General features: G+C 30.1%; 1 protein-coding gene across 3 annotated transcripts in view; it reads right to left on the bottom strand.

Annotated features, from left to right (window-relative positions):
* LOC136987823 (CCR4-NOT transcription complex subunit 7-like) overlaps positions 1–22886 on the bottom strand; it is a 34327-nt gene extending 11441 nt beyond the window's left edge. The window contains exons 1-4 of one of the 3 annotated variants that reach the window (XM_067285567.1): positions 22759–22886; positions 2376–2667; positions 2059–2255; positions 1801–1962 (exon numbers count right to left, since the gene is read on the bottom strand). In XM_067285567.1, the coding sequence (XP_067141668.1) occupies positions 1801–1962; positions 2059–2255; positions 2376–2543 (527 nt within the window). In that variant the 5' untranslated portion in view covers positions 2544–2667; positions 22759–22886. Of the gene's footprint in view, positions 1–1800; positions 1963–2058; positions 2256–2375; positions 2668–22430; positions 22682–22758 lie in introns of those variants that run through there. The other 2 variants (XM_067285565.1, XM_067285566.1) reach the window with 2 other exon arrangements.
* Positions 22887–23111: the final 225 nt, after the last annotated feature.

The following is a 23111-nucleotide window of genomic DNA, read 5'->3' as shown; positions in this document are numbered from 1 at the left end:
CAAATGGACATTCTTAAAAATTTAATTTTGTTTAAATTTATTTCTTGCTATCTATTTAAAAAAACAGCTAAATTCTCTAATAACAATTGCAGAATCCAATTAAGTCGTAATTGTATGAATAAACATAAATGAATTAATAAATATGTTTTCATTTTTCAAAAAAGTTGTATTCCAAAACACTAGCATAAAAGCTGAGCAATTTTTTATTCTGTTTTTAAAAATCAACTCTGTTGTAAGTTTTAAACCCACATAGCCCTAACATAGAAAAACAATGAATACTCTTAAGTGGGTATATTTGTACTCCCATTGAAAAACAAAAGATTTTTACAGCTATCTTATACTTGATTTAAAATTATCTTTTGGTAGAAAAATGAAGTAATATACAGTAAAAAAACAATTTAAACAACATAACAAGCCATGATACAGAAATTTTGGAAATGTAAAAGACAATAACAAAATACTGGTTATTATTATTAATGAACAGTCTACTTATAAACCAAGAAATCAGCAAAACTAAGTGGTTCTTTTGCTGGTTTATTGTTCATTAATGGAAATGCAGTTTTTTTTTTTTTTTTTTTTTTTTTTGCATATTGTCACCAGCCTATTAGTAGTTCTATTTAATAGTTTAACTTTGATATACAAAAATGCAAAAGTTGATTAAGATACAGAACTGTGCAAATAAAAACACAATCTTACTAAATTCAAAACGTTGAATGCAAAGTAAAATATTTAATTTATCTGTATCAGTGTCTTCACACAACTTGCAATACATTACATGGGTTTTATGACCTTATCACACAAACTTTTTACATTTTTTGCATTTGATTCTATTTTTTGTCTTTTATCTTTGTCAAAATGAGCATCTTCCACTTGCAGACATATAAACATTTTCTGCTGGTGATAAGGCTGTGGATTTTACTGTTCTAAAACTAAAATGTTTAACACACCTCATTAAACCTGTGCCCAGTGACGAATTTCACAGGTAAAGAAACATTTTTGGACTTCTTCTGAGCCCAAAAACATTGTTTACCCACGAAATTTGTCACTAGGCACTAGTGAGGTTTAATAAGGTATGTTATACAATAAGCCCAGTGTGAAGGTGAAAGAACTATACTGAAATGTTTGAAAAACCAAACTAAAACATTTGTGCAATACACTTTGCATTGATTAAATCATTCCCCTTCAAAAAAATTGATTGTATACCTAAAATCTTATATGGAGTACAAATGCACCCCACATAATATTTTAGGTTGCGCATCCCACAAAGGATTTGTATTCCATAAGTGAGGTACAAATGCACCCAATAAAAAAACATAATAAAACTTTTGTTTTAATACCCAAACTCTGTTTACAAAAATTTAATTCCTAAGATAGACAAATGAATCTATCTCAAAGATTAATGAAAACAGAATGCATTTTAACCAACGCTTTCGATATTTTAAGATCATTATATTAAAATGGCTCCACGCGTTTTGTATTTGCCAAATGTTGAGCAAACATTTTCCCAATAACGACTAGTGGGGATGATTTACTTGAGACCTGTATTTGGTATTTTGTATTTCCTATTCCTTATCGATATATCTTACTGAATCAAAGGGAACAAACAGAAAATTATTCAGTAACTGACAAATACAAAATGTGTAGAGACGACTTTACTGAAAGGTTAAAACCTTATTCATGTTTGTACGTACATTTATTTTATTACCGATTCCAAAATGTGGTAAAAATAATGAAAACTTGTAATATTCAGAAAGCAGTAAGCTGAAAAAACTTTTTATATCAACATAATTTATCTTATACCTGTGAAATGATATCCATTTGACATTTTCAGAAAGAACAACTCCGGATGTCATCAATAGCTGGGCAAACTCGTAAGGTTCGATTCCTTCTTCTTCGTGCTTTTTGAACTGAATACCAGAATTTGTTAACAGATCGATTGAATCTTGGGCGTACATATCTTCACTGAAATAATGTATATAATAAATAAACTTTAGAATAATTTTAAAAATTACGGATATTTTTAAACAGAATAGAAAATTTATAACGACATAAACTTACGTCAGGTTAAATTTAAAATTAAATTGCCATGTCGAATATCCACCAGAAGGCATTTTACCGGTCTCATCTAAAAATGTAAGACCCAATTGAATAATCTTTAGCAGGTCAACGTTACAACGTAACAGCTGATATTGATAATCGGCTGTGCTACGAAATTCTCCAATTGGTCGTGCTACAACTCCAGGAAATTCTGTGTCCTGTGGAATAAAATTAGTGTCGTGTCGATACGAATAAGTATATAAAACATACGTGTTCGAAGTTTATAATATATCTAAATAAAATTAACAAAATCAAGATAACTATTGACTGTTTATTACCATGGCAACATATTGGTACTCTTGGACGATTTTACGAATAGCCTTAAACTCCTCTTCCAAATTAAATGCCCACACGTCTCGTATCCCACAGGCTTCATTACTAATTTGAGCGTTGGGACTACTTTCATTACTGTTATTTCCAGGACTGGGTCCTGACAATGCAGGCATTGTAATCAGACATCAACAATGTTCAAGTTCGGTTTGTATGAGTTATGAATATTCACGCACCTCTTGCTTTCGTGAATAACTTGCTAAGTACGTGACAGCATTCTTTATTTTACTAAGAAAACAACTGAAAATAAAATGTACGCATTAATCAAACAATTCTTTAAATATATTTTAGATATATACATTTTAATAAATGACAAAACTTCATAACTAAACGATATTATTAATTGTTTAATAGAGTGATGAATATTCCAAATTTAAATTTGTAAATAAATTTGAAGCAATATGGTATATCTTTTAGATACAATTACAGTAGGCATATTAACATTTTTATCAATTTTTGATTAAAAAAATAATAATAAAATACAAGCTAGAAAATGCTTATTTAAATTATAGCATATTTATTACATCTCGATAACTGTATAAAATTATTCGGACTAGAAAAAAAATCGAATAATGTCTTACCAATTAGTAAAAAACCCGAATTCAAAGTCTGGAGACGAAAATTTTCAGCAGTTATTAATACAACTACTACATATTTCATTTCACTTATCGTTAACTTTATCTAAACAGTTTATATCTGATAATTAAACCACTACATTTTTCGGTTTATAAACATAAAAAAATGAATTTATTAAGCTATATAAAGAAATACGACTACTTATTTAAATATTATATAATATATACATATAAATATATTATTAAAATTTTAAAATATTAAGAGATAATTTATATAATTTTACACTTGTTTAAATATATTAATCATGTAATAATTTGTTGCTTAATAATATAGTATAGCCTCCATTAACGAACAAAAAATTTCTGTCCTATAGGAAATATTTAAAACTTTTTCGATACTTTTCTTTTAAATAAATTAATATTTTATTATTTTTTGATGGCATTAAGATAATGTATTGTAATTTAACAAAGTAAAATATACCTCTGTACCCTCGTGTCTTCTTTTAAAGACAGTAAATCGAATTAAATACGAATAAAACGTATTTGTAAACAGAATAAACACATTCCTTTTTTTTAGAAAAACCTTAATATTTGATAATTTTTAAATGTATTTATGGTACGTTACTTATTTCTATTTTACTAACTTTGTAAATATGTCGGTGAAAAATTTAATCGACAAATTTATTAATATAAATAGCGGCATAAACAAATAAATAACAAACGCTAGACAGAAAAACATGTTTGTTCCTAGAATGATAGGATAAAAATAGGCTTTGTTTTCAATTTAGAATAATTTTTTTCGTCTGGATCCTTACATCTTTCTTTGAATAAATATGGTTTATAAATTTTAATATGATTTTCCCGAGTGTTCCAATAAATATGAGATTCTGTAAGAAATATGCTTTGCATGATTTACTCAAAATTTAAAGTTTTCTTTTATTGTTTTGAAAAGATTTAAAAAGAAATTTTTTAACGTTAATAAGTTCTTTGAAAAGAATTTATGTCAAAAGAAAGAGGAATAAACGAATGAGGAAAAAGTACACAATGGAAAGAATATAACAAATATGCAAAATTATTAAAGCAAAAGATGTAATAAAATATAAAAGATAAAAAATAAATATCAAACAAAATAATATATATATATATATATATATATATATTATTTTTTTCCATGAGACAAAGAAACTGCTACAGATTGAAAAATAAGGTAGGAAATTTAATTTATAAGAATTTATGAATAAAAATACACAAAACGCAGTATTCGTAATACGACATTAATTTTTCTCAAAATTAAATATAAAAGTTATTAAACTTGATTCTCTAACGCTAGTAAACAATCTATTCCCAATACATAAAGACGTCTACAGTACTATCGAAAAGCTTGAACCAAATTAAACCAATTAAAAGGAAAAGTTATTCTTGCGACATATTTTCATGCTATTTTAGCATAATTTACGTCACTTAATGCCTAATTTTATTTTTAAAATATAGTTAAATAACAGGAAAATATGCAATTTTTTGTGTTTATGTATCAAGAATTACTGCTCAAATTGCTTTCCAAACTATTAACTTTTCGACTAAATACAGTTAAGAAATTGCCTCTCAAAATATTACATTTTTAAAGCTGTATAAATGAATTTATAATATAATAGAAAAAAAAAATACATCTGTGGTTTTTCCCTCACATCAAGAATGCAAATCTATAACGTATTTAATAACGACAAAATCTTATGGAATTTATTTATCTATCAAATTAAATTCATCTCAAAAATAAACATTAATAATTAATTCCAACTTCGGATTTCTTTATAAAGCATAACACAACGGTATAATTTGTTCTGTTTGACATCTGTTAACAACTTTTGTTGCCGTCATTTTTCGATTCGCACATCAAACAATCGATGCAAAGATGGAATAATTGCCAAACTTAACATTTTTCATCATGATAAACTTATTTTAACGAAATAAATCTTTATTCTGGTAAAATGTTGACAAGTAAAGTATAGAGATAGATACGGCCGCACAGTGGAGTATAAGCCTACTGCCACAAGAATCCAGGTTCGGCAGTTCGTAATTTATCACATTTATTTTGGGCAGGTATCATTACCTATCCCTCACTTATACTAACATGTACAAGTGTCACACAAACTTTTTACTGACAATCCCTCATTTTTAGTTAGAAATTCAGTACTATCCTAATTATCTTTTAGGATTTTTTTACTTGTAATTATTCAATAGTAGCGTAATATAAGGCTGCATTGGTTTGCTTTTTTCTGTTTTTATATTGTATTTTATAATTTTTAAAATTGAATATTCAGTTGAGAATAAGTGAGGCTAATCTGAGATAGTTTGGCTATTTTGAAAGAACAGGAGAAGAGTGACTAGCCAAACAGGTATTTGATGCTAAAATTGAAGGAAAAAACCAAAGGGTTGTCCTAGATGAAGGTGGACTGATGGTGTTAAGGACAGAGGAAAGGAATTTAACTTTATTCCAAGCTAAAAGCTTGTCTGTCGATAGGAAATATTGGAGAAAAGTAGTGGATGGTAGTATAAAAGTATGATTTTTCACCATCTTGATCTGTACACAATCTGGGTACCAGCACAAACGGATGGTGATGATAATAAAATTTTTCTCGCAGATAAAAATCTCTGAAATCCCCTTTCGGTGATTGAAACCCATAGTTTGCACATAATTGATTTAGAATACTTAGTACTTTAATGAGCACTTTTCACTTACAAAAACTACTGTTAATCAAGTTTCTAAAAGTGAAACCGAATAAAGTCTGCTGTTTAGTTAAAATCTATGGTCTGAAGAATTCTGAAGAGTTTCTTGTAAGATAAGTTTCGGCAAAAAGCAATTTTCGTGCTTACGCACGAACATTAGAAATTTAACTGAACAAGAAGTCATGCAAAACCCTAATTAATTCTAGTTAAGACATTTCGGAAAATACTCTGGTACTTATTTCAAAAACTATCGAAAATCTAGGAATAGTACCAAGGATCTGAGATTTAAATCTCATTTAAAATGACAAGAGGATGCGAATGTTTGAAAATGTTACATAAAATAAACATTATGTTCTCAAGATTAGCATTTACGTAATGTTTTTAGTGTGTAATATAATCATACGACAATCTCGATAATATACATTTAAACAAAATAGAAATCCGTATTAAAAACAGCATCGGCATTAAGAAAGAATCGAAGAAAATAAATTTGAGACATTACACAAGAATCTCATTCTTATAGCATAATTTTCATTAATTAATTAGTTATGAAAACAAACTAAATTATAGAAAATAATTTTAACTAATTTACTGAGTTCTTGAAATTATGCCAGATTTGTAATAGTAGGTCACATTGTACTAATAAATCCAGCAACAAGTTGCATAATTTTCTGGACAAAAAATAATATCTTTGCTTTCAAAGAAACACTAAGACACAATGGTGTGAAGTTAAAACTGTGAATGGCACCATATGTTATGAGTTTTTATTAAAAAGTAATTTTTAATTTTTATATTATTATTTATTAGAAAACGGCAAAGGGCTTAATTTTGAGAGTAGAAATGAGCTGTTTTTTTAAATTGTAAATGCCAATAATGAGTAAAATTTTCATTAAGTCAACACCACTTACAATGTGACATATGAACCATTCTATCGCCCCATCTTGACCTTTAATTACAAAAATTTAATATCATCAATGCCCCTTTTCACAAGTTATCATGCCAAATTTCATTTCTTAAACTTTATCCCATCCTGAGATATTAAACGAATAGATGACGACAACAATTCATAACGGGCTACAAGAGTTTAAAAAAATGTCCCTGTTGTTCAACTATTTTATACATTGTATTTTAAACTTCAACTTATGTCTAAATAAGAACGTTGAAATACCAACGATCGCCTTAAAAATCGGGCTATAAATTGGCTAATTAAATGATTAATATAAAGTAATTTGTTACTATAGGTAGACATTAGGCGCCATCTCTTATCTAAGTTAATAATTAATCGTTGTTATTTCATTATATACTCGTCGGGCTTAGTGATGTTTATTTATATTAGATAAGAACATTTTTCCTTTATTTAGGATGCAATATTTCTTAGGAAAGTGAGAATGACATAAATAATAAGCTCACAAAATTTCTACAAATATTAGGAATAATAAATAATACTCTAAAACTACACATTGTACAAAAACACTCCAGAATGAAATTATATAAAACTCTGGCTGTTCCGACTCTCCTGTACAGTAGTGATATCTGGATTCTAAAGAAGATATCAAAAGATTACAGGCAGCCGAAATGAGGTTTATGCGCCAAACTGATGGATATACGCTCTTGGATCATCGTCGAAACGAGGATATTTTGGAGGAACTCCATACGAAACCATTAATTGAAAAACTCTCCACACATAGAGAAAAATGGCTTCAACATATATCTGGAATGTCGCTGCGTAGGATACCTCGCGCAGTTTTACAGTATCAACCACGAGGACGACGACGACTTGGACGTCCACAAAAATGACTCCTAGATCCTGTCTAGCTGAGACCACCTTTTCCATGACCCAGTTAATTACTGGACATGGAAATTTCAACAGCTATTTAAGAAGGTTTCATCTTAAAGACATGGACATCTGCCCCTGCGACAGTACTTCAATCCAAGACAGTCAGCATTATCTAATGGACTGTGAATTTTTCACACAGGAGAGAGTCAGACTCATGGGGCACGTGCTCCATGCCGGAAACAACTGGCCATGTCCTTACAACAGATTCAAGGAAGACCCGAACATTTATAAACATCTCATCAGATTTCTGGAAACAACAGCAGCACTCAACCCACCATGCAACCAACAATCTGCTAGAAATGATTGATCAGCTGGCTAACTTTTTCTCCCCGACAATTGTTCCAGGCTTCCAATGGTTATGCTGCTCTATTAGCTGTCGCTGCATGTACACAGACTGTTCCTTCATTGTGTAACAGGGTAAGTAGCACAGTTTTCCCTTGTGCAAACGTGCTAGTCCACTTTTGCTATCTGTGTATCCTGTACGTGTAATACACAAGCAAGATTTTGCTGTACTGTACATATCTTGTTTCTTAGGCATGTTTTTGTTGTATCTTTATATGTATACATTTTATGTACTGGCCATTATCTGGCGCACATCAATGTATTTCGGTCAATTCTTTAATGTGTGTTATGTATTGTTATGCTTTCTGTAATTGCGAGGCAGGCGCCATGTACTCTTACCTTTCTATCCCACTTTGCCCCATTTTCATCCCCTATCCTTCATCTCCCCCACTCCCATTTCACCAACTTTTCCCTCCCAACCTCCAGGTCGGACCTATGAGTGTAACCTGGAGGCACCCTCCCCCTTTCTTTTCAATTAAATGTAAATGTAAATTAAATGTAAATGTCTAGCTGAGACCGAAACAGGTCAACATGGCCTAAATTCGTGAATGGTGTATGATGATGATGAAGAACATTTTTTAAAATTATAATTACACTTGATATTGCGACACTTTATTTATTATGTCACAATAAATAAATTTTATAAAACATGATAAAAAACTTATATAAAATAATTACGACGGATAAAAGTTATTTTATATGCTACATAGTAGTGACTGTTAAAGATAAATCCAACGTAAAGACAAAGCTAACTTGCTGTTTTGTTTATAACAAACTTGGCAAACATATCTTATAAACAACTAAACCATGAACATAAGAAACTCAAGAAAGTAGTAATTATATATTTGATTCTATTTATAAATATTAAATTATTAAATTGAATATTCGAGCGGTCTCGAAACAAGTGAGCGCTCGGGGCTATTAAATATGTTAATTTACCCCGAATCTACTTAATGTAAATATATTCAAAAATTAAACTATTTTTCTTTAATTGACATCAAATTTTATTTTCTAACAACCGTATCGGAAATTATAATGTAATTATTATAATTTAATAAAATTTTTCTCTACAAGGAAAGTTTTTAATAATACAGAATAGTTATATCTGCAATATATAAAATAAGGACTTGTAATAGGTCATCTTTAACAGCTTGATAAGGTAAACAGATAATTTCGTAATATAAAAATTTGGTTATTCAAAGCATGTACGGATATATAAGTTCAAATCAAATGGAAACACTTTGGATGTAGTTATACAAACAAACAAATTTGACAAGAAAAGATACAGTGCAACATCCTATCAAAATAAAATGACTTTGTTATGTTAGAACTGACAACAACTGGTCTAAAATGATAAGATAAACTTATATTTGTAACTGGAACGTAAGGCATTACTTGCAAAAAGTAAACACAGCTGCAGAATAGTAAACAACCGGAAAAACAACTAAACTAAACTTGAAAATGTACATTAACAAAACAAGTATAAATCACTGAATGAGTGAAAACGAGGGAATAAAATGTTTTTATTGTATTTCTTTTAAACGATTTAACATTTCCTCGTTTTCATTTAAAATGTTGTGAGGCTAAACTCAAAATTATTATTCCTCCTTTGTATTTTTTTTAGCAACTTTTGTGATTATTAAAAAATTATTTAATGTATACAGTACTTTATATAAATGGTTTATGATAAGTATTTTTAAACATATTTTTTAAAAAATTCTAAAAATTTAAAATTAAGACAAAAGTTGCGTGATTATAATTCAAAACTTTAGACAATCTTATTCACATAAATAACCATATATACGCTTTTAAAGGCAGAAAACACTATTAAAGAAAACAGTTTCTTTTTAATTGTAACAACAAACCTATTCCCAATTGCTTACAGTTGATTTTATTTCCAGTTTAGTTTTTAATTACGTATCAAAAATTGTTTTCAGATTTCTAATATGAAAACTAAAAACATTTTTATTTGGATAAAGAATAAGAGACGTAATTCTACAATATATTTAGGTCAATGATATTTACTCGAATAATTAGGCTGTAATAATGATTTAAATAAATACGAATTTAGGTACATCACAGAATTACTTTTCTATGCTACAGTGAAGTTATTCGAAAGCCTAATTTTACTTAATACATTACACGTACTAACACTGTGTTGGTCATGTGATGCACTTGGATGAGAGTTAATGTAAAGGCTTCAAAAGTTCATATTGTACCAAAGACAAAATTCAAGGTGGCTGCCACGACTCTAAATAGAAATATGAATTATGAGAAAATAAACTAAAACAACACTAAAATAAACTTTAACTGTTACAGTGTCTCTTCTCTGCCCACCATGACACAAAAAGCTGCAAAATTTCCACCAGGCAGAGAACGTAACTTTTACGCCGTTCGACAATGCTTTAGGAATGCTAGATTTAACAGATTTTCTGGTAACTTGGCAACTCTGATGTCGTTGGCTCATTTACCCATCCGTTTTAAAACCACTTAAACAGGCAATGTATTGGAAGGATTTGCAGAACTTAGGTGCACCTGCCGAACTCGACTAGTTCAACTTAAGGAAGACAACATTAAGATACATGAAATTTTGTTTGACTTTAGGAGTAGGAAAGGTACATTATAATACATAAGGAGTTCATTGAGGCTGAAAATCTATTTTGATTTAAGGAGGGATTTGAGAAGGAGAAAATTCAAAATTCAAATTATAGGGTTTCGAATTATCCGAGATTTACATATATCTATACAATGTGTCAAATGCCATGTAACTGATGAAATTTATTAAGCAAATAGTAAGTGGATACTTATACAGAATGCTATTTTTTTAATTAACAATTAATAAGAATAATAATATAGATGTGAAGGTAAACAGCACATGTCCAGTGAGAACCTCATACATTGCCAAATAGGTTTTATAATAGGTTTTAAAGCAGAATTCCGAAAGCCGTAAAGATCAACGAAATGGAACGGAATACAACCACAATACTTTTGTTAAAGTTAATTTATTTAATAGTTTTATTATATAATATTTACCAATATTTTACTTTATTATTTATTTATTATTACTTAAAATTTTACCCTTATATATTAAAATAATTAATTGATTCGAGTGTTACTTTGTAGTATTATTCCATTTTCAAATTAAAATAAATTATTTCTTTGCAAAAAACAAGAAACAGAAGTTTTTATGAATAAATAGTGGTTTTTTCCAAAGAAATAATTTGTTTTATTTTCTTGTATCTTAAATTTGTGCCCTTTTTTACAGATAATAATATGAGTGAGCCAAAGAAAAAATGCAGACAATATAGTGTTGAATAATTAAAATATGGCTTTGATCCGTTATCAACAAACAGTACTTTACCTATGTGTTTTCTATGTAATAAAACTTTGTCAAACGAATCAATGAAACCTTCTAAGCTTAAGGAACATTTGACAAAAGTCCATAGTAACAAAAAAGATACAGATTTAATTTTTTTAAAACAATCAAAGAAAAATATTTGAAAACACCGTCATTGAAACAAGTCTTTGCGACAATATCTGAGCAAGACGACGATGGACTACGTACTTCTTATAACATTTCTTTACTGATTGCAAAGTCCGGAAAGCCGCACACCATTGGTGAAAAACTCATTCTACCAGCTGTAAGTGAGGTAGTACGCACCATGCTGCATAAACCAGCTTCCGATATTATAAGAAGAATTCCACAGAGTAATAATAGGGTGAAAAGAAGGATTGACGAAATGGCTCAGTCCGTAGAAAATTCTTTATGTGAGTGCTTAAAAACATCTGAATTCTCTACACAGCTTGATGAGGCAACTTTGCCAGGAAATGAAGCATTACTTTTAGCTTATGTAAGATTTGTATAAGATGAGAATATTCCCCAACAATTGTTATTTGCCAAATGTTTGGAAACATACAAAAGGTGAAACAATATTTAATGAATTAAAAACATTTTTCGATGCAAAAGATATACTCTTGAGTAATATCCTCTCTGTTGCTACTGACGGTTCTCCGGCAATGGTAGGATGACACCAAGGCTTTCTGGCATACTTGAAACAAGCTAAACCGAATATATTATCTGTACATTGTGTCATTCACCGACACCATTTAGTCGCCAAAAACCTTAGTGAACACTTGCATGGCTCACCCACTACGTTATGTCATTCAGGCAGTTAATAAAATCAAAAGGAATGCCTTAAATGAGAGACTATTTGCTCAACTTTGTTTAGAAAATTATGAAGATTATAATCGTTTACTACTTAACACAGAAGTTCGTTAGTTATCTAAAGGTACATGTTTGAATCGAATTTATGCACTCTTTGATTCAGTGTTGGAATTCCTGGACAGCAAAGACAAAGATTTGCAGCTCAATTTAATTAATTCAAAAAATGACATAGCACATATGACTGACTTATTTGCCAAATTTAACGAAACCAATTTGAAGTTACAAGATGACCAATTAAATTTAATCAAAACTAAAAGTATAATATCTGCGTTTGTTGCAAAACATTTTTTATACAAACAAAACTTGGGGAGAGGAGAATGCTCTCAGTTTCCAAATTTTTCAAAATTGCAAACACAAGATGATGATTTGCTTGTTTATTGTCAACACTTAACGGTTCTTCATTCTGACCTCAGCCAAAGATTTGAAGATATTCTTCACTTGGGCATCCCTGATTGGGTGTTAGACCCTTTTGCAAGTAGACCCACAAACAGATGAAGCCATACTAATACAGAGGAACTTATTGAATTATCCACAAATGAGGAGCTGAAACCAATGTTTGAACAAGGATACCACAAATTCTAGTTACAAAAACAGATACCAATTTTATATCCTGCATTACGGGCCACTGTACAGAAGCTGTTGATTGGTTTCACGTCTTCCTCTTTAGTATAATGTGGATTTAGTGCAGTTATGAACCCTCATCACAAAAAAAAGAAATCGGCTGCAAATTAGTACTCACAGAAACTTAAGAATGTTACAAACATCGAGCCGAACATAAATAATCTCATATCATCTCATCAGATTCACTCATCTCATTAAAAAATAATGTGCTTTTGTATTTTAAAACAAAATTTATAATTTGAATAAATACTACTTTAAGTATAAAAATGTTTTATTTATATTTTATTTTTACGTCACCATTCACCATCCAAGACATCAAAGTTAAATTTGAAATTTTGCTATAATGCAATTGTATAGAGTTATTTCACTTGGGGTTCATGGTCAGGTTTTTGCTATGAGAAGAGGTCCGTGGGCATAATAAGTTTGGAAACCACTGATCTAAATGAATGAGTTAACATACCCATATCACAGTTCAGACAAAATTTTAAATTCAAATTTTTTGTAGTTGTATTGTAGTCGTTAACATGTAAATCTCTATATCCCTGGCCAAGACAAAAGTACAGTTACGGACTAACAAGATTTTCAAGTATCCGAGTTTGAATTAACAAGAATTTCCTGTATTATTATTATTATTATTAGGGATACAATAAACATACCAGTACCACAAAAATTTACTTTTTTCTACCTTAATTATTACTAAAGAAGTATATGCTTTTATTCTCAAAATGGTATGATTTCTTGTGCTTTGTTTTCATTAGATACCGTTTTCAAATGATCTTTAATATCCTTTGGTTAATTAAAGGTCTGACAAATCTTCAATCTTTTCACTATTTCCATTTTATAATCTTAAAATGTTAACTTCTAAGTAAGATGAAACTTATAAACTTATTCCTACCACAGAGAAAATCTGATAATTTAAAACTTTTATGAGATAATTTAACTATTAAAAAAGATTACAAATTACTATTGTAAACATTTTATTTGGAGGATTTTATGCAACACTTAAACAAGTTGCAAATATAGTTCAGATGGGGTATATTGCAAAAATAAAGTAAAACACATAGGCCTACGCAAACAAAATATAACACTATGAAAAACCCGATATATTATAATAAAGCATCAACCATTACCGTATGCCGTCAGCAACATTGAAACTCTGTGGTTATTTTAAAAAGCAAAGAGACGAATAGTACTTAGATTTTTTCTTTTTTTAAATTTTATAACAACACACGAGATGTTTCTGACAAACTGTGGATAACTGCTCTATTAATGATTCAAAAACAATACACAATACAACTCTTTTAAAGTACAGTAGGTATTCTGATGGTAAAAGATGCTTGAGATTGTTTTAAATAATTCCCACTTTTGAAGAAATCAATTCTACTGTCACTTTGTTATTTGCAAATACAAGATGTTTAGTCATATAAGAAGAGGAATTGCAGATGATGTTATAAAATCAGAGGCAGCTAACAATAGTATTTTCCAGTATAAGAAATTCTGTGAATAATTTGCAGTCATGACAGCCATCTTAAATTTTATTTATAGCACTTCAAAACTTTGTTGTACTAGCACTGCAGTAGCTAACTTAAAGCCAAAGTTGCTGAATTGTCTTATATACAAAGCGCTTTGCAGGGTAATATACATAATTTGTTCTGTATGTCATATCACACAGAACAAATTATAAAAGAATTCTAAGCATCTACATATCAACAAATATTCTACATTTTATACTTATTTTTTACGATTTTAGCATTATATACTGTCCATTACAATATTACATTTAACATCTACTTGTTATAACATGCCATGAATAATGTAACCAACTGTTTAGACTGAAAAATTTTATTAATTTATACATTTTCTGCTGTCAAAAATCAGGGACTGACTCTTATGCATGTAATATATTTAAACAACACACATTACTTTTAAGTATAAACTATATCCTGAAAGAGATTTTGACAGGGTAGCTATAAAAAGTTCTTCAGAGTAGCTTAGTATATTATCAATAACAATGGCACTATGTGACTAAACATTGACTCATTAATCCATTATGTTATTGATTTACTGAAGATTCCAAAATCTCAGCAGCTTTTTCAATCTGTGTCTGCTATATATACACTTACAAATCACATTTTTCTGTATATCCTAAAAATGAATAATTATTAAAATAAAAAAAAGCTGGCAAGCCTCTTTCATGACTTTCTCAGCACTCATAATTTACAAGTTAAAGTTATGTGCGTTGCCACTTGTTATTACATTTTATTTAAAAATAATATTTATACAGTAAGACTCTGCTTAACGCGGGGATGCGTTCCTAGATGACAAAGCGCTAAACGAAACAGCGTTAAACGAGGTCATTTTAACATAGAGTAAATAGGGATAGGGGAACAAGCGACCAAAAATAAACAAATTTTACTTTACTTTTAAGTTGTTTTTATATTAATTTATATAATAATATATGTTAAGTAACACATAAATGTATGCACGCAGAAATGTAAAGTTCATTTTTTGTGACAAAGGTCCTGGCTCTTCTGAAATTCTTATTTTTTTGCAATAAAGTTGTGAAGTTTCATTTGTCGCTTTTTTCTTTCCTTAAGCAAATGTCAGTAGCAGAAGATCTCATCCAAAATGCCTCGTTTTGTTTTTGCACTCCTTTCAAAATCTGGATCATTCACTACAATTTGATCAACGATTTCAGTTATTGTTACCAAACTTTTACTAAGGAAATCTGTATAGAAATTCTTTGGTTTCTTCATTTTCAGAATCTCTATTTTCCAGTTCTACACAAATTTCTTGTTCTGCCAGTTCTTGAAGGTCGTTGTTGGTAAGGCTCTCACAAGAAACCTGCAGTAACTCCTCAATATCCTGCTCGTGTACATCTCCTAGTCCTGCCGTATCAATTAGGTTGACAATTTGGTCAACCTAACGATACAGCAATAGGCTCTTCTCATTGAGAATTCTTGGATATCTGCAGCCATAACTTCTTCTATACCCCGTTTGTGCATTTATCAGTTAATTCTGCCAGGCCAAGTTGATATTTCCTATGGCATCCATGATGTTATATTTTTTCCAAAATTGCACAAAACAAACAGATTTAAGGGAAATACAATGCTATAACGAATTGCCACATTTTGCTGATTGGTTTGGGAATAATCATATTATACCTGAATTTATGAAATGCCATGATAATTTAAATCAGCATAAATTTTTAGCTTTTTTTTAGGCTTCGAGCAGACCGCATTATATCGAATCAGCGTTAAGCGGAGTCTTACTGTATTATTAATTACTAGCAGATAGGCCCGGCGTTGCTCGGGCAAAAGTAATGATAGCGAGGATTAAGATTATTACGTTATAGTCACAGAAGAAAAAGAGTAATTTCATCAACAAACTAAATATTTTTAATAAAAGGTCGAATTTGAAAATCGAATATTGTAATATTGTTCGATTTTCACGACGTGTTCTGATTATATCGTTCGATTTTCATCGAATGTTCTAAAGAAGAAAAGTCGAGAAAAACCGAATTAATCTGTTTAAATTTGAAAATCGAATATGTTCTAACATATTACTTTTTTTTTTTTTCCTCCAGCGCCCGTAAATCTTGCACGTCGCCTTCTCTTGTTTTCCATTGTTACTTAACACTTCTATTGATACTTAACACTTCCATTGTTGATGGAAGTGTTAAGCCTTAATCCTGTCCCTCTCCCCGTGGGGAGGAATTTCGAAAAATCCCTTCTTAGTGTGCGTTCTCGTGACGTACCCTAACTGTGTACCAAATTTCAACTTTCAACTCCTAACCGTTTGGGCTCTGCGCTGATTATTATTATTATTATTATTATTATTATTATCAATTTGTCTCGATTATATATATAGATTATAAAAAAGTAAAAGGCTTATTTTAAGAGTCTGACTGTATTTTTAAATAAATTGTAAATGATAATAATCAGTAAAATTTCCAATAAATCATTCCTCAATCCAGATATGACACATGATGCTCTGGCACTCCACTGCCTAGCTAGCAGAGGAAGGTAACACAGCTCTGGAGAAGATAAACAAGTGGAGTCAAACACATAAACTGGAAATAAATTATAAAAAATGTGAGATCCTGGTGTGTTCAAAAAAGGACAACTTAAAAAACAAATTGGAATATATATCAACGGAAACAAAATCAAAAATGTGAACGAGATGAGATACCTGGGCATCATTTTTGACAGGAAACTCAGCTGGACACATAAATAAAATCCACCAAAGAATGCTCAAGAAAAGTAACACACTCATGCAAATTTCTAGAAATGTCTGGGGATTGAACCACGGGTCAGCAAGATTGATATACAGAGTGGTGATCGAGCATGCAATCCTATACGATGTACAAGTGTAGGGCGAATCAGCAAACAAAGTTGAAACGAAAAGAAAACTATGATCAATACAAAGGAAATTCATGATAAACATTTGCAAGGCTTACAGAATGGCCTCAACTGATGCACTGCTGGTTCTAACAAATATCTTACCAATAGACCTCAGGGCCAAACAACTCGTGTGGGAATGGTCCCTAATAAAGGAAGGCATTAATAGCTTAAACAACAAAGAAATAGAAGACAAAATCAAAAAGGGAAAATTACCATTGGACATTGGTGAACTTATTCAAGAAATAAAAGTTAACCAATTGGAAAGAACAATGAAAAACATGGACACAATTAGACATCCAATGGAAGAGAACAGTTATAAAGCAGACATAGATCAAACACATAACAACCAAAGAGAACATGGAAAATTTTTATGGATGGATCAAAGAATGCAGAAGGCTCCAGAGCCGGAATAGTCATATATGACCCAAAAAATTTTAAAACATACCAGGTGAGTTTAAAAATAACTAAGTATTGCACGATTACTCAAGCAGAGCTCTGGGCAGTCTTCAAGGCTTTGCAGCACATAGACAATAAACCCCAGAATTTTAAGGGACTAATAAACGTATACACAGATAGCAGAGTCGTGATCCACACACTGAGGAATCAAAACGGAAGGACACAACTGGCCAAGGAACTTATTGAATTGGCCCCGAAATTAGGTAAAAATAAAATAATAAAATTCCAGTGGATCCCTGGACACAAGGGAAACGAGGAGAATGAGTTGGCGAATAAGTTGGCAAAGAGGGCCACAATAAAAAATCCCAACAACATATAAAAGAATACTGCTCACTATTGTCAAGAACAATATCAAGGAAATAGTCGAATAACAATGGCAGGAGGAGTGGGAACACTCCACAACTGGGAGAACTCTATACAGATTCATACCAACAACCAACAATAGACAGACATATAACCATCTGAGGCCCAACTATGAGCTCACACGTGTCTGCTAGGACACGGAAATTCCAATGCATATCTTTTCCACTTCGGCAAGAAAAAATATGATAAGTGTGACACCGATACCAACAAAACAGATGATGTCTCTCACTATTTCTACAAATGTAGTAGGTATGAACACCAACGAGAGAAATTCCAAACACAGTGTGTTATAGCTATATCTAACTGGCCACCAAAAGAGAGCGAATTGATTCAAAACAGAACCCTATATTGACATCTTTGCAACTTCATTAAAGCAACAAGAAAGCTATCATCAACAAAGGAAAAAAGGAACAAAACCAACAAGAATATAACCCAATGAACAATAGACTGACACTGACATCTCAAGAAGTGACTGACAGACAGTCAGAATAGCATCTGGATCAATACAACAGAATTGATATTGTGTAAATAATGAAAATACTATCAAATTGTTAAGCTTTAATTGTTTAAATGTTTACTTTCACAATCGCATTGTTGGCAAAGTAGCCACAATTGTAAATTTTTATGTTTTTGTATTTTTTTTTCTTTTAATAATGCTGGGTTTAGGTGACTCATGTGATCCCCTCTGATTTCACTTTCTATCCTACCCCCTACTCTCTAACTCTTTGTTCCTTTCATTTCCTTAAGGGCTAAGTCTGTCAGCAAGACAGACAACTCTCTTAAACTTTACCCTAAATAAATAAATAAAAATAATATAAATGTTTCATATTTAGAAATAACTAAGTTTTGATACTTTCAGTTTCTCCAGTCCTGAGTTATAATGCAAAATAGACACCCACACAGACAATTTATACAGGTTTTTTTCACATTGTTGGGCTTCTGAAGTTTCAAAACATTGAGAAATGCAAAATACCAGAGGGTCAAAATTTTGCCAATTACTTTGCTATTCCTGTTCTACTCCGTAACAACCAGGAGAATAAAATAGATTTAAGGAACAACAATTTAAGGAATTAATTATTAATTTTATAATAAAAGTATAATTATGTTTTTAATTTAGATTTTAAATCAATTCCAAAAAAAGAAATAAAATCAATTATGAAAATAATTGAACAATTTGGAAATATATAATTAAATAATTTAAATAAATTAATATCCAAATAGTAATGCCAGATTTTTGGGCTATAATTATATATGAAATTACGTAATTTAAATTATCCATCTGTCTTGCACTCAAATTCTAGAATTTCGATATAATCAGTAGCTTAATTACAGTCTAAGAATATCTTGAATTGATATTTCATTATTAATAAATTTAACATATTATAATTTATTATAAGCAATACGTGATATAAATATAATACACATCTCAAAGCCCAAAGAGTTAATATAGTAATCCCAACGATCGCCTAATATTATAGCCCAAATATTTAGGTGATCGTTGGGATCATTATAGCAATACATTTTATTAAATATTTTAATTCCATTTTAAAATGTTCAGTTAAACTGACACAATTTAACTGCATTTTAATTATGCGCTTATAAAGTAAAACCTTGCTAAGTCGAACTGCATTAACTCAAAGCCGTCGACAAGTTTCGGACATAGTACATAGGATTTTTGGTCTCAATGAATCAAATTTTTTCATACTTTTAACGCAAACCTAATTTTCTATGTATCTCTGCCCTGAATATATTTGCAATCTTCATTTTCTTCTATATTCTGTGTGAATACAGATGATTAAGATATATACTGTCGAGGATAACATCATGCCATTACAACCTTGAGTCAACATCCTTTTACTGATACTGTATGTTTCCAGTATTTTAATTGGGACACAAGGAAGCACCTTGACAATGCCCTCAAAAGCTCTATAAACTGTATACAATTTTGTAATTATTCTACAATAAAGTTCTTGAGAAACAACTTGATAACAGGAAATTGATGACCAGAGAAAAATACGAGAAAATCGAGTATTAAAATTGTTAACCCGAAACTGACTCGAGGTCGGGAATTTTTTACTCCTTGCACCTTCACTTAACAAGATTTTACTGTATATAACACATGATTTACAAAAATACATAATTTACGAATTCATCAAGCTTCAATGTAGTATACCGATGATTTAAGATTATTTCAAACAGCTCAGCAGATCACATAAATGTAAATATGGCTCAATAGTACAATACATTATTGTTTATTGTACAATAGTAAATTTTCCCAGCATTGCACTAGTAAAAAGTAATAAGAACAAAGTTAAAATTAAAACAATGTTAAAAGTCTGGTTATTTTAGGCCAACTCAAATCAATAGCAATATTTCGGTAGAGCTTCAAAATCCAGAAAACCCTATACTTTTTGAAATCATTCCTGAGAAAGTAATTCACAGACTATATGGTGTTTTCATTAATTAGGCCTATTACTCAATGCTTACATCTATAATAATGCATTAAACTTAAATTATCACAAATTATAACAAAGGGAATAAAATTAGGAAATGTCAAGATTATAGTCTATATTTTCTACAAAATCCTAGAGAGTGACTCTGAAAAATTTGGTCCAGAATGGTCTAAAGGTTAGGAGTGTACAGAGAACAGACAGGCACACAAAGAATTTTTACCATTTATCTTGCTAATATCAAATTCGTTCTAAGATAACACGTAATATGAATAAAAACAAAATAAATTTTATCAATTAAATTGTACATAATCTATAAAACATTAATCATTAAAATATAATCTATATATATACAAAGAAACTATTATATATTTTTCAAAAAAAATTCAGGTTATATATAAGTTAATACTTAAACTGAATTTAAAGTATTTAAAATTTTACTCTGATTCGAGCATTTACAAAGTAAACAAAGTAAATATTTTGTTCTAGTAAACACTTTTATTTAAAGAAACGTTTTTGGCCAAGTTTCCGATCATCTTTGACATGCCATAACTCGATTAACAAATTAGAATTTAGAACATTCTTCATTATTCTAATCTGTTAATTGGATTATGGTAAACCAAGGAAGATATTTGACTGAAAATGTTTCTTTTAATACAAGTGTTGGTTATCTGAAAATAAAAAACAAACCTACTTTGTAAACTTACTTACAACATTTTGCTACGTTTCATGAAGTTTTATGCCAAATATTTACACATATAGGGGTTACTGCTTTCTAATATCAATCCGCATTAACGGTACACTCATTTATACGTTCAGATTAATGAAAACAGTAATCCGAATCTCTAAACGGGTATCTTTCAATCACATACAACCTCATATAGCAGCATTAAACTGAGAAAACGAACATTTTTGATCATATTTAATGATCCTCTTCAGGTCAGTGATCATTAAACATGAACTAATGACACACCGTAGCACAGTGATGGCAATCTTTTTGATTCTGTGTGTCGTACAGTAATCGTAATCATCTTTAAAAATCCTTACATTTTAGACTTCGAATAACTATCTTTAAAGAAATCAAACGAATACACTTTGATCATAATAAATATAAGAAGATGACAGTAATATAAAAACCCGAGACTAAGATAAATTCGAAATTAAAAACTGTATATGTAGCGGGCCAGATGATCTTCCCCATATGCCACTTTGAGTATGCGGGCTATAGTTTTCCCAATCCTACTCCAGCAGTTACCTAATACTATTAAGAGCAAAAAAACTTAAATTTTTAATAAATATACACCAAATTTTGATCTAAACTCAACCAAATGTTAACCACAAAATTCAAAAATAACCGGAGTTAAACAGTTCATAAAAACTTACATCATTATAAATCTGGTAACGAATTTAATAAGAATAAAGAAAGTTTTCGATCGGATTTGCCGACCTTCCTCGGTTACACAACGTAACGGAATAGAAAGAAAGAAATGTAAATTTTTTATCAACCAAACATTTCCCGTAATGCTGGCACATTATCCTAAGGGCAATTGTCCAGGGCCCCCATCAACAGGCGGTTACAAACCAATCTTTCGTAAGAAAATATTTCCCTCAGCATCCTTCCGCCAGGAAAAATTCAACACCGCACACGGGGCCTCATAATACAAACATACCCGGGCCCCATAAAACCATAACTTGTCACCGCCCATTGATTTTCCTTTAGATTAACAAATGTAAACATTTCCATAATAATCCCAATCAAACCATATTCATCACCTTCAATATAAAATTAGGAAACTAATCTGCAGACAAAATAATTAAAAGGAATTTAGTAGAGATTACTTTTAGCTAATTTTTTATATACACTTACACACACCATTTAACTAAAAGTAACACCTACATGTATATATGTATATATTTGGCAATTTAGGTTAATGTGATATTTAGGCTTAATACTTAATTAAAATTTGAAGCATTTACAAATGATATTTGTTTAATTCGGTTATTTACTTATATATAAACGAAGACGAACTCGTGATCGAAGTGTTAAGTCCGGTAGGTCAAAGTGAAATTGAACAACATCCGAGGTCAAAACTTACGTCTTTCCTTTTATTACTTCAAACAATCTTTATGGCTAACGACATTTCCGTTTATAATATATCATCTTGTTTTTATATTATAAATACTTATAACGCTTTTTGTAATATTAATATATATCCCTTATCCGCCTTGGAGTGACCAATGTTAATACAATAAAAATGGTTAAGATTATCGATGATCGGACGAATTAGTTTGAAATTTTAGAAATATTAAATCGAAATTTTTTTATGTAACTTACGTTAAAATCTCGTTTAAAATATTTATATGATAAATAGAAATATCCGAAAATGTTAGTTTAAGATTGCTTTCTCGTTTTAAACATGGCCGGCATTTGGCTATTTTTTTACGTTAAAAGGCGGATAATGGATTCTTACAAAATGGCGGATGATGTTGCGTTTATTTTTTTTTACAACGTGTTTTAATGATATATCATAGAAATTATACGATTTTAATATTATATTCAATTCCGGTTTTTTATCCGAAATAAAAATAATTGATTATTTTTATACTTTTTCTCCGAATTTTTACAAAGGCGGGAATCCTCTTCGCCTATTAATATATAAATAATCGTTAAAATTCTTATTTTTATTA

This window comes from Centruroides vittatus, unplaced genomic scaffold (assembly GCF_030686945.1).
Source record: "Centruroides vittatus isolate TY-2023 unplaced genomic scaffold, ASM3068694v2 scaffold_2802, whole genome shotgun sequence".
In the NCBI taxonomy this organism is placed as follows: domain Eukaryota; kingdom Metazoa; phylum Arthropoda; class Arachnida; order Scorpiones; family Buthidae; genus Centruroides; species Centruroides vittatus.
The sequence above is the reverse complement of the archived record's forward strand: the minus strand, read 5'-3'. Positions and strand labels throughout refer to the sequence as shown.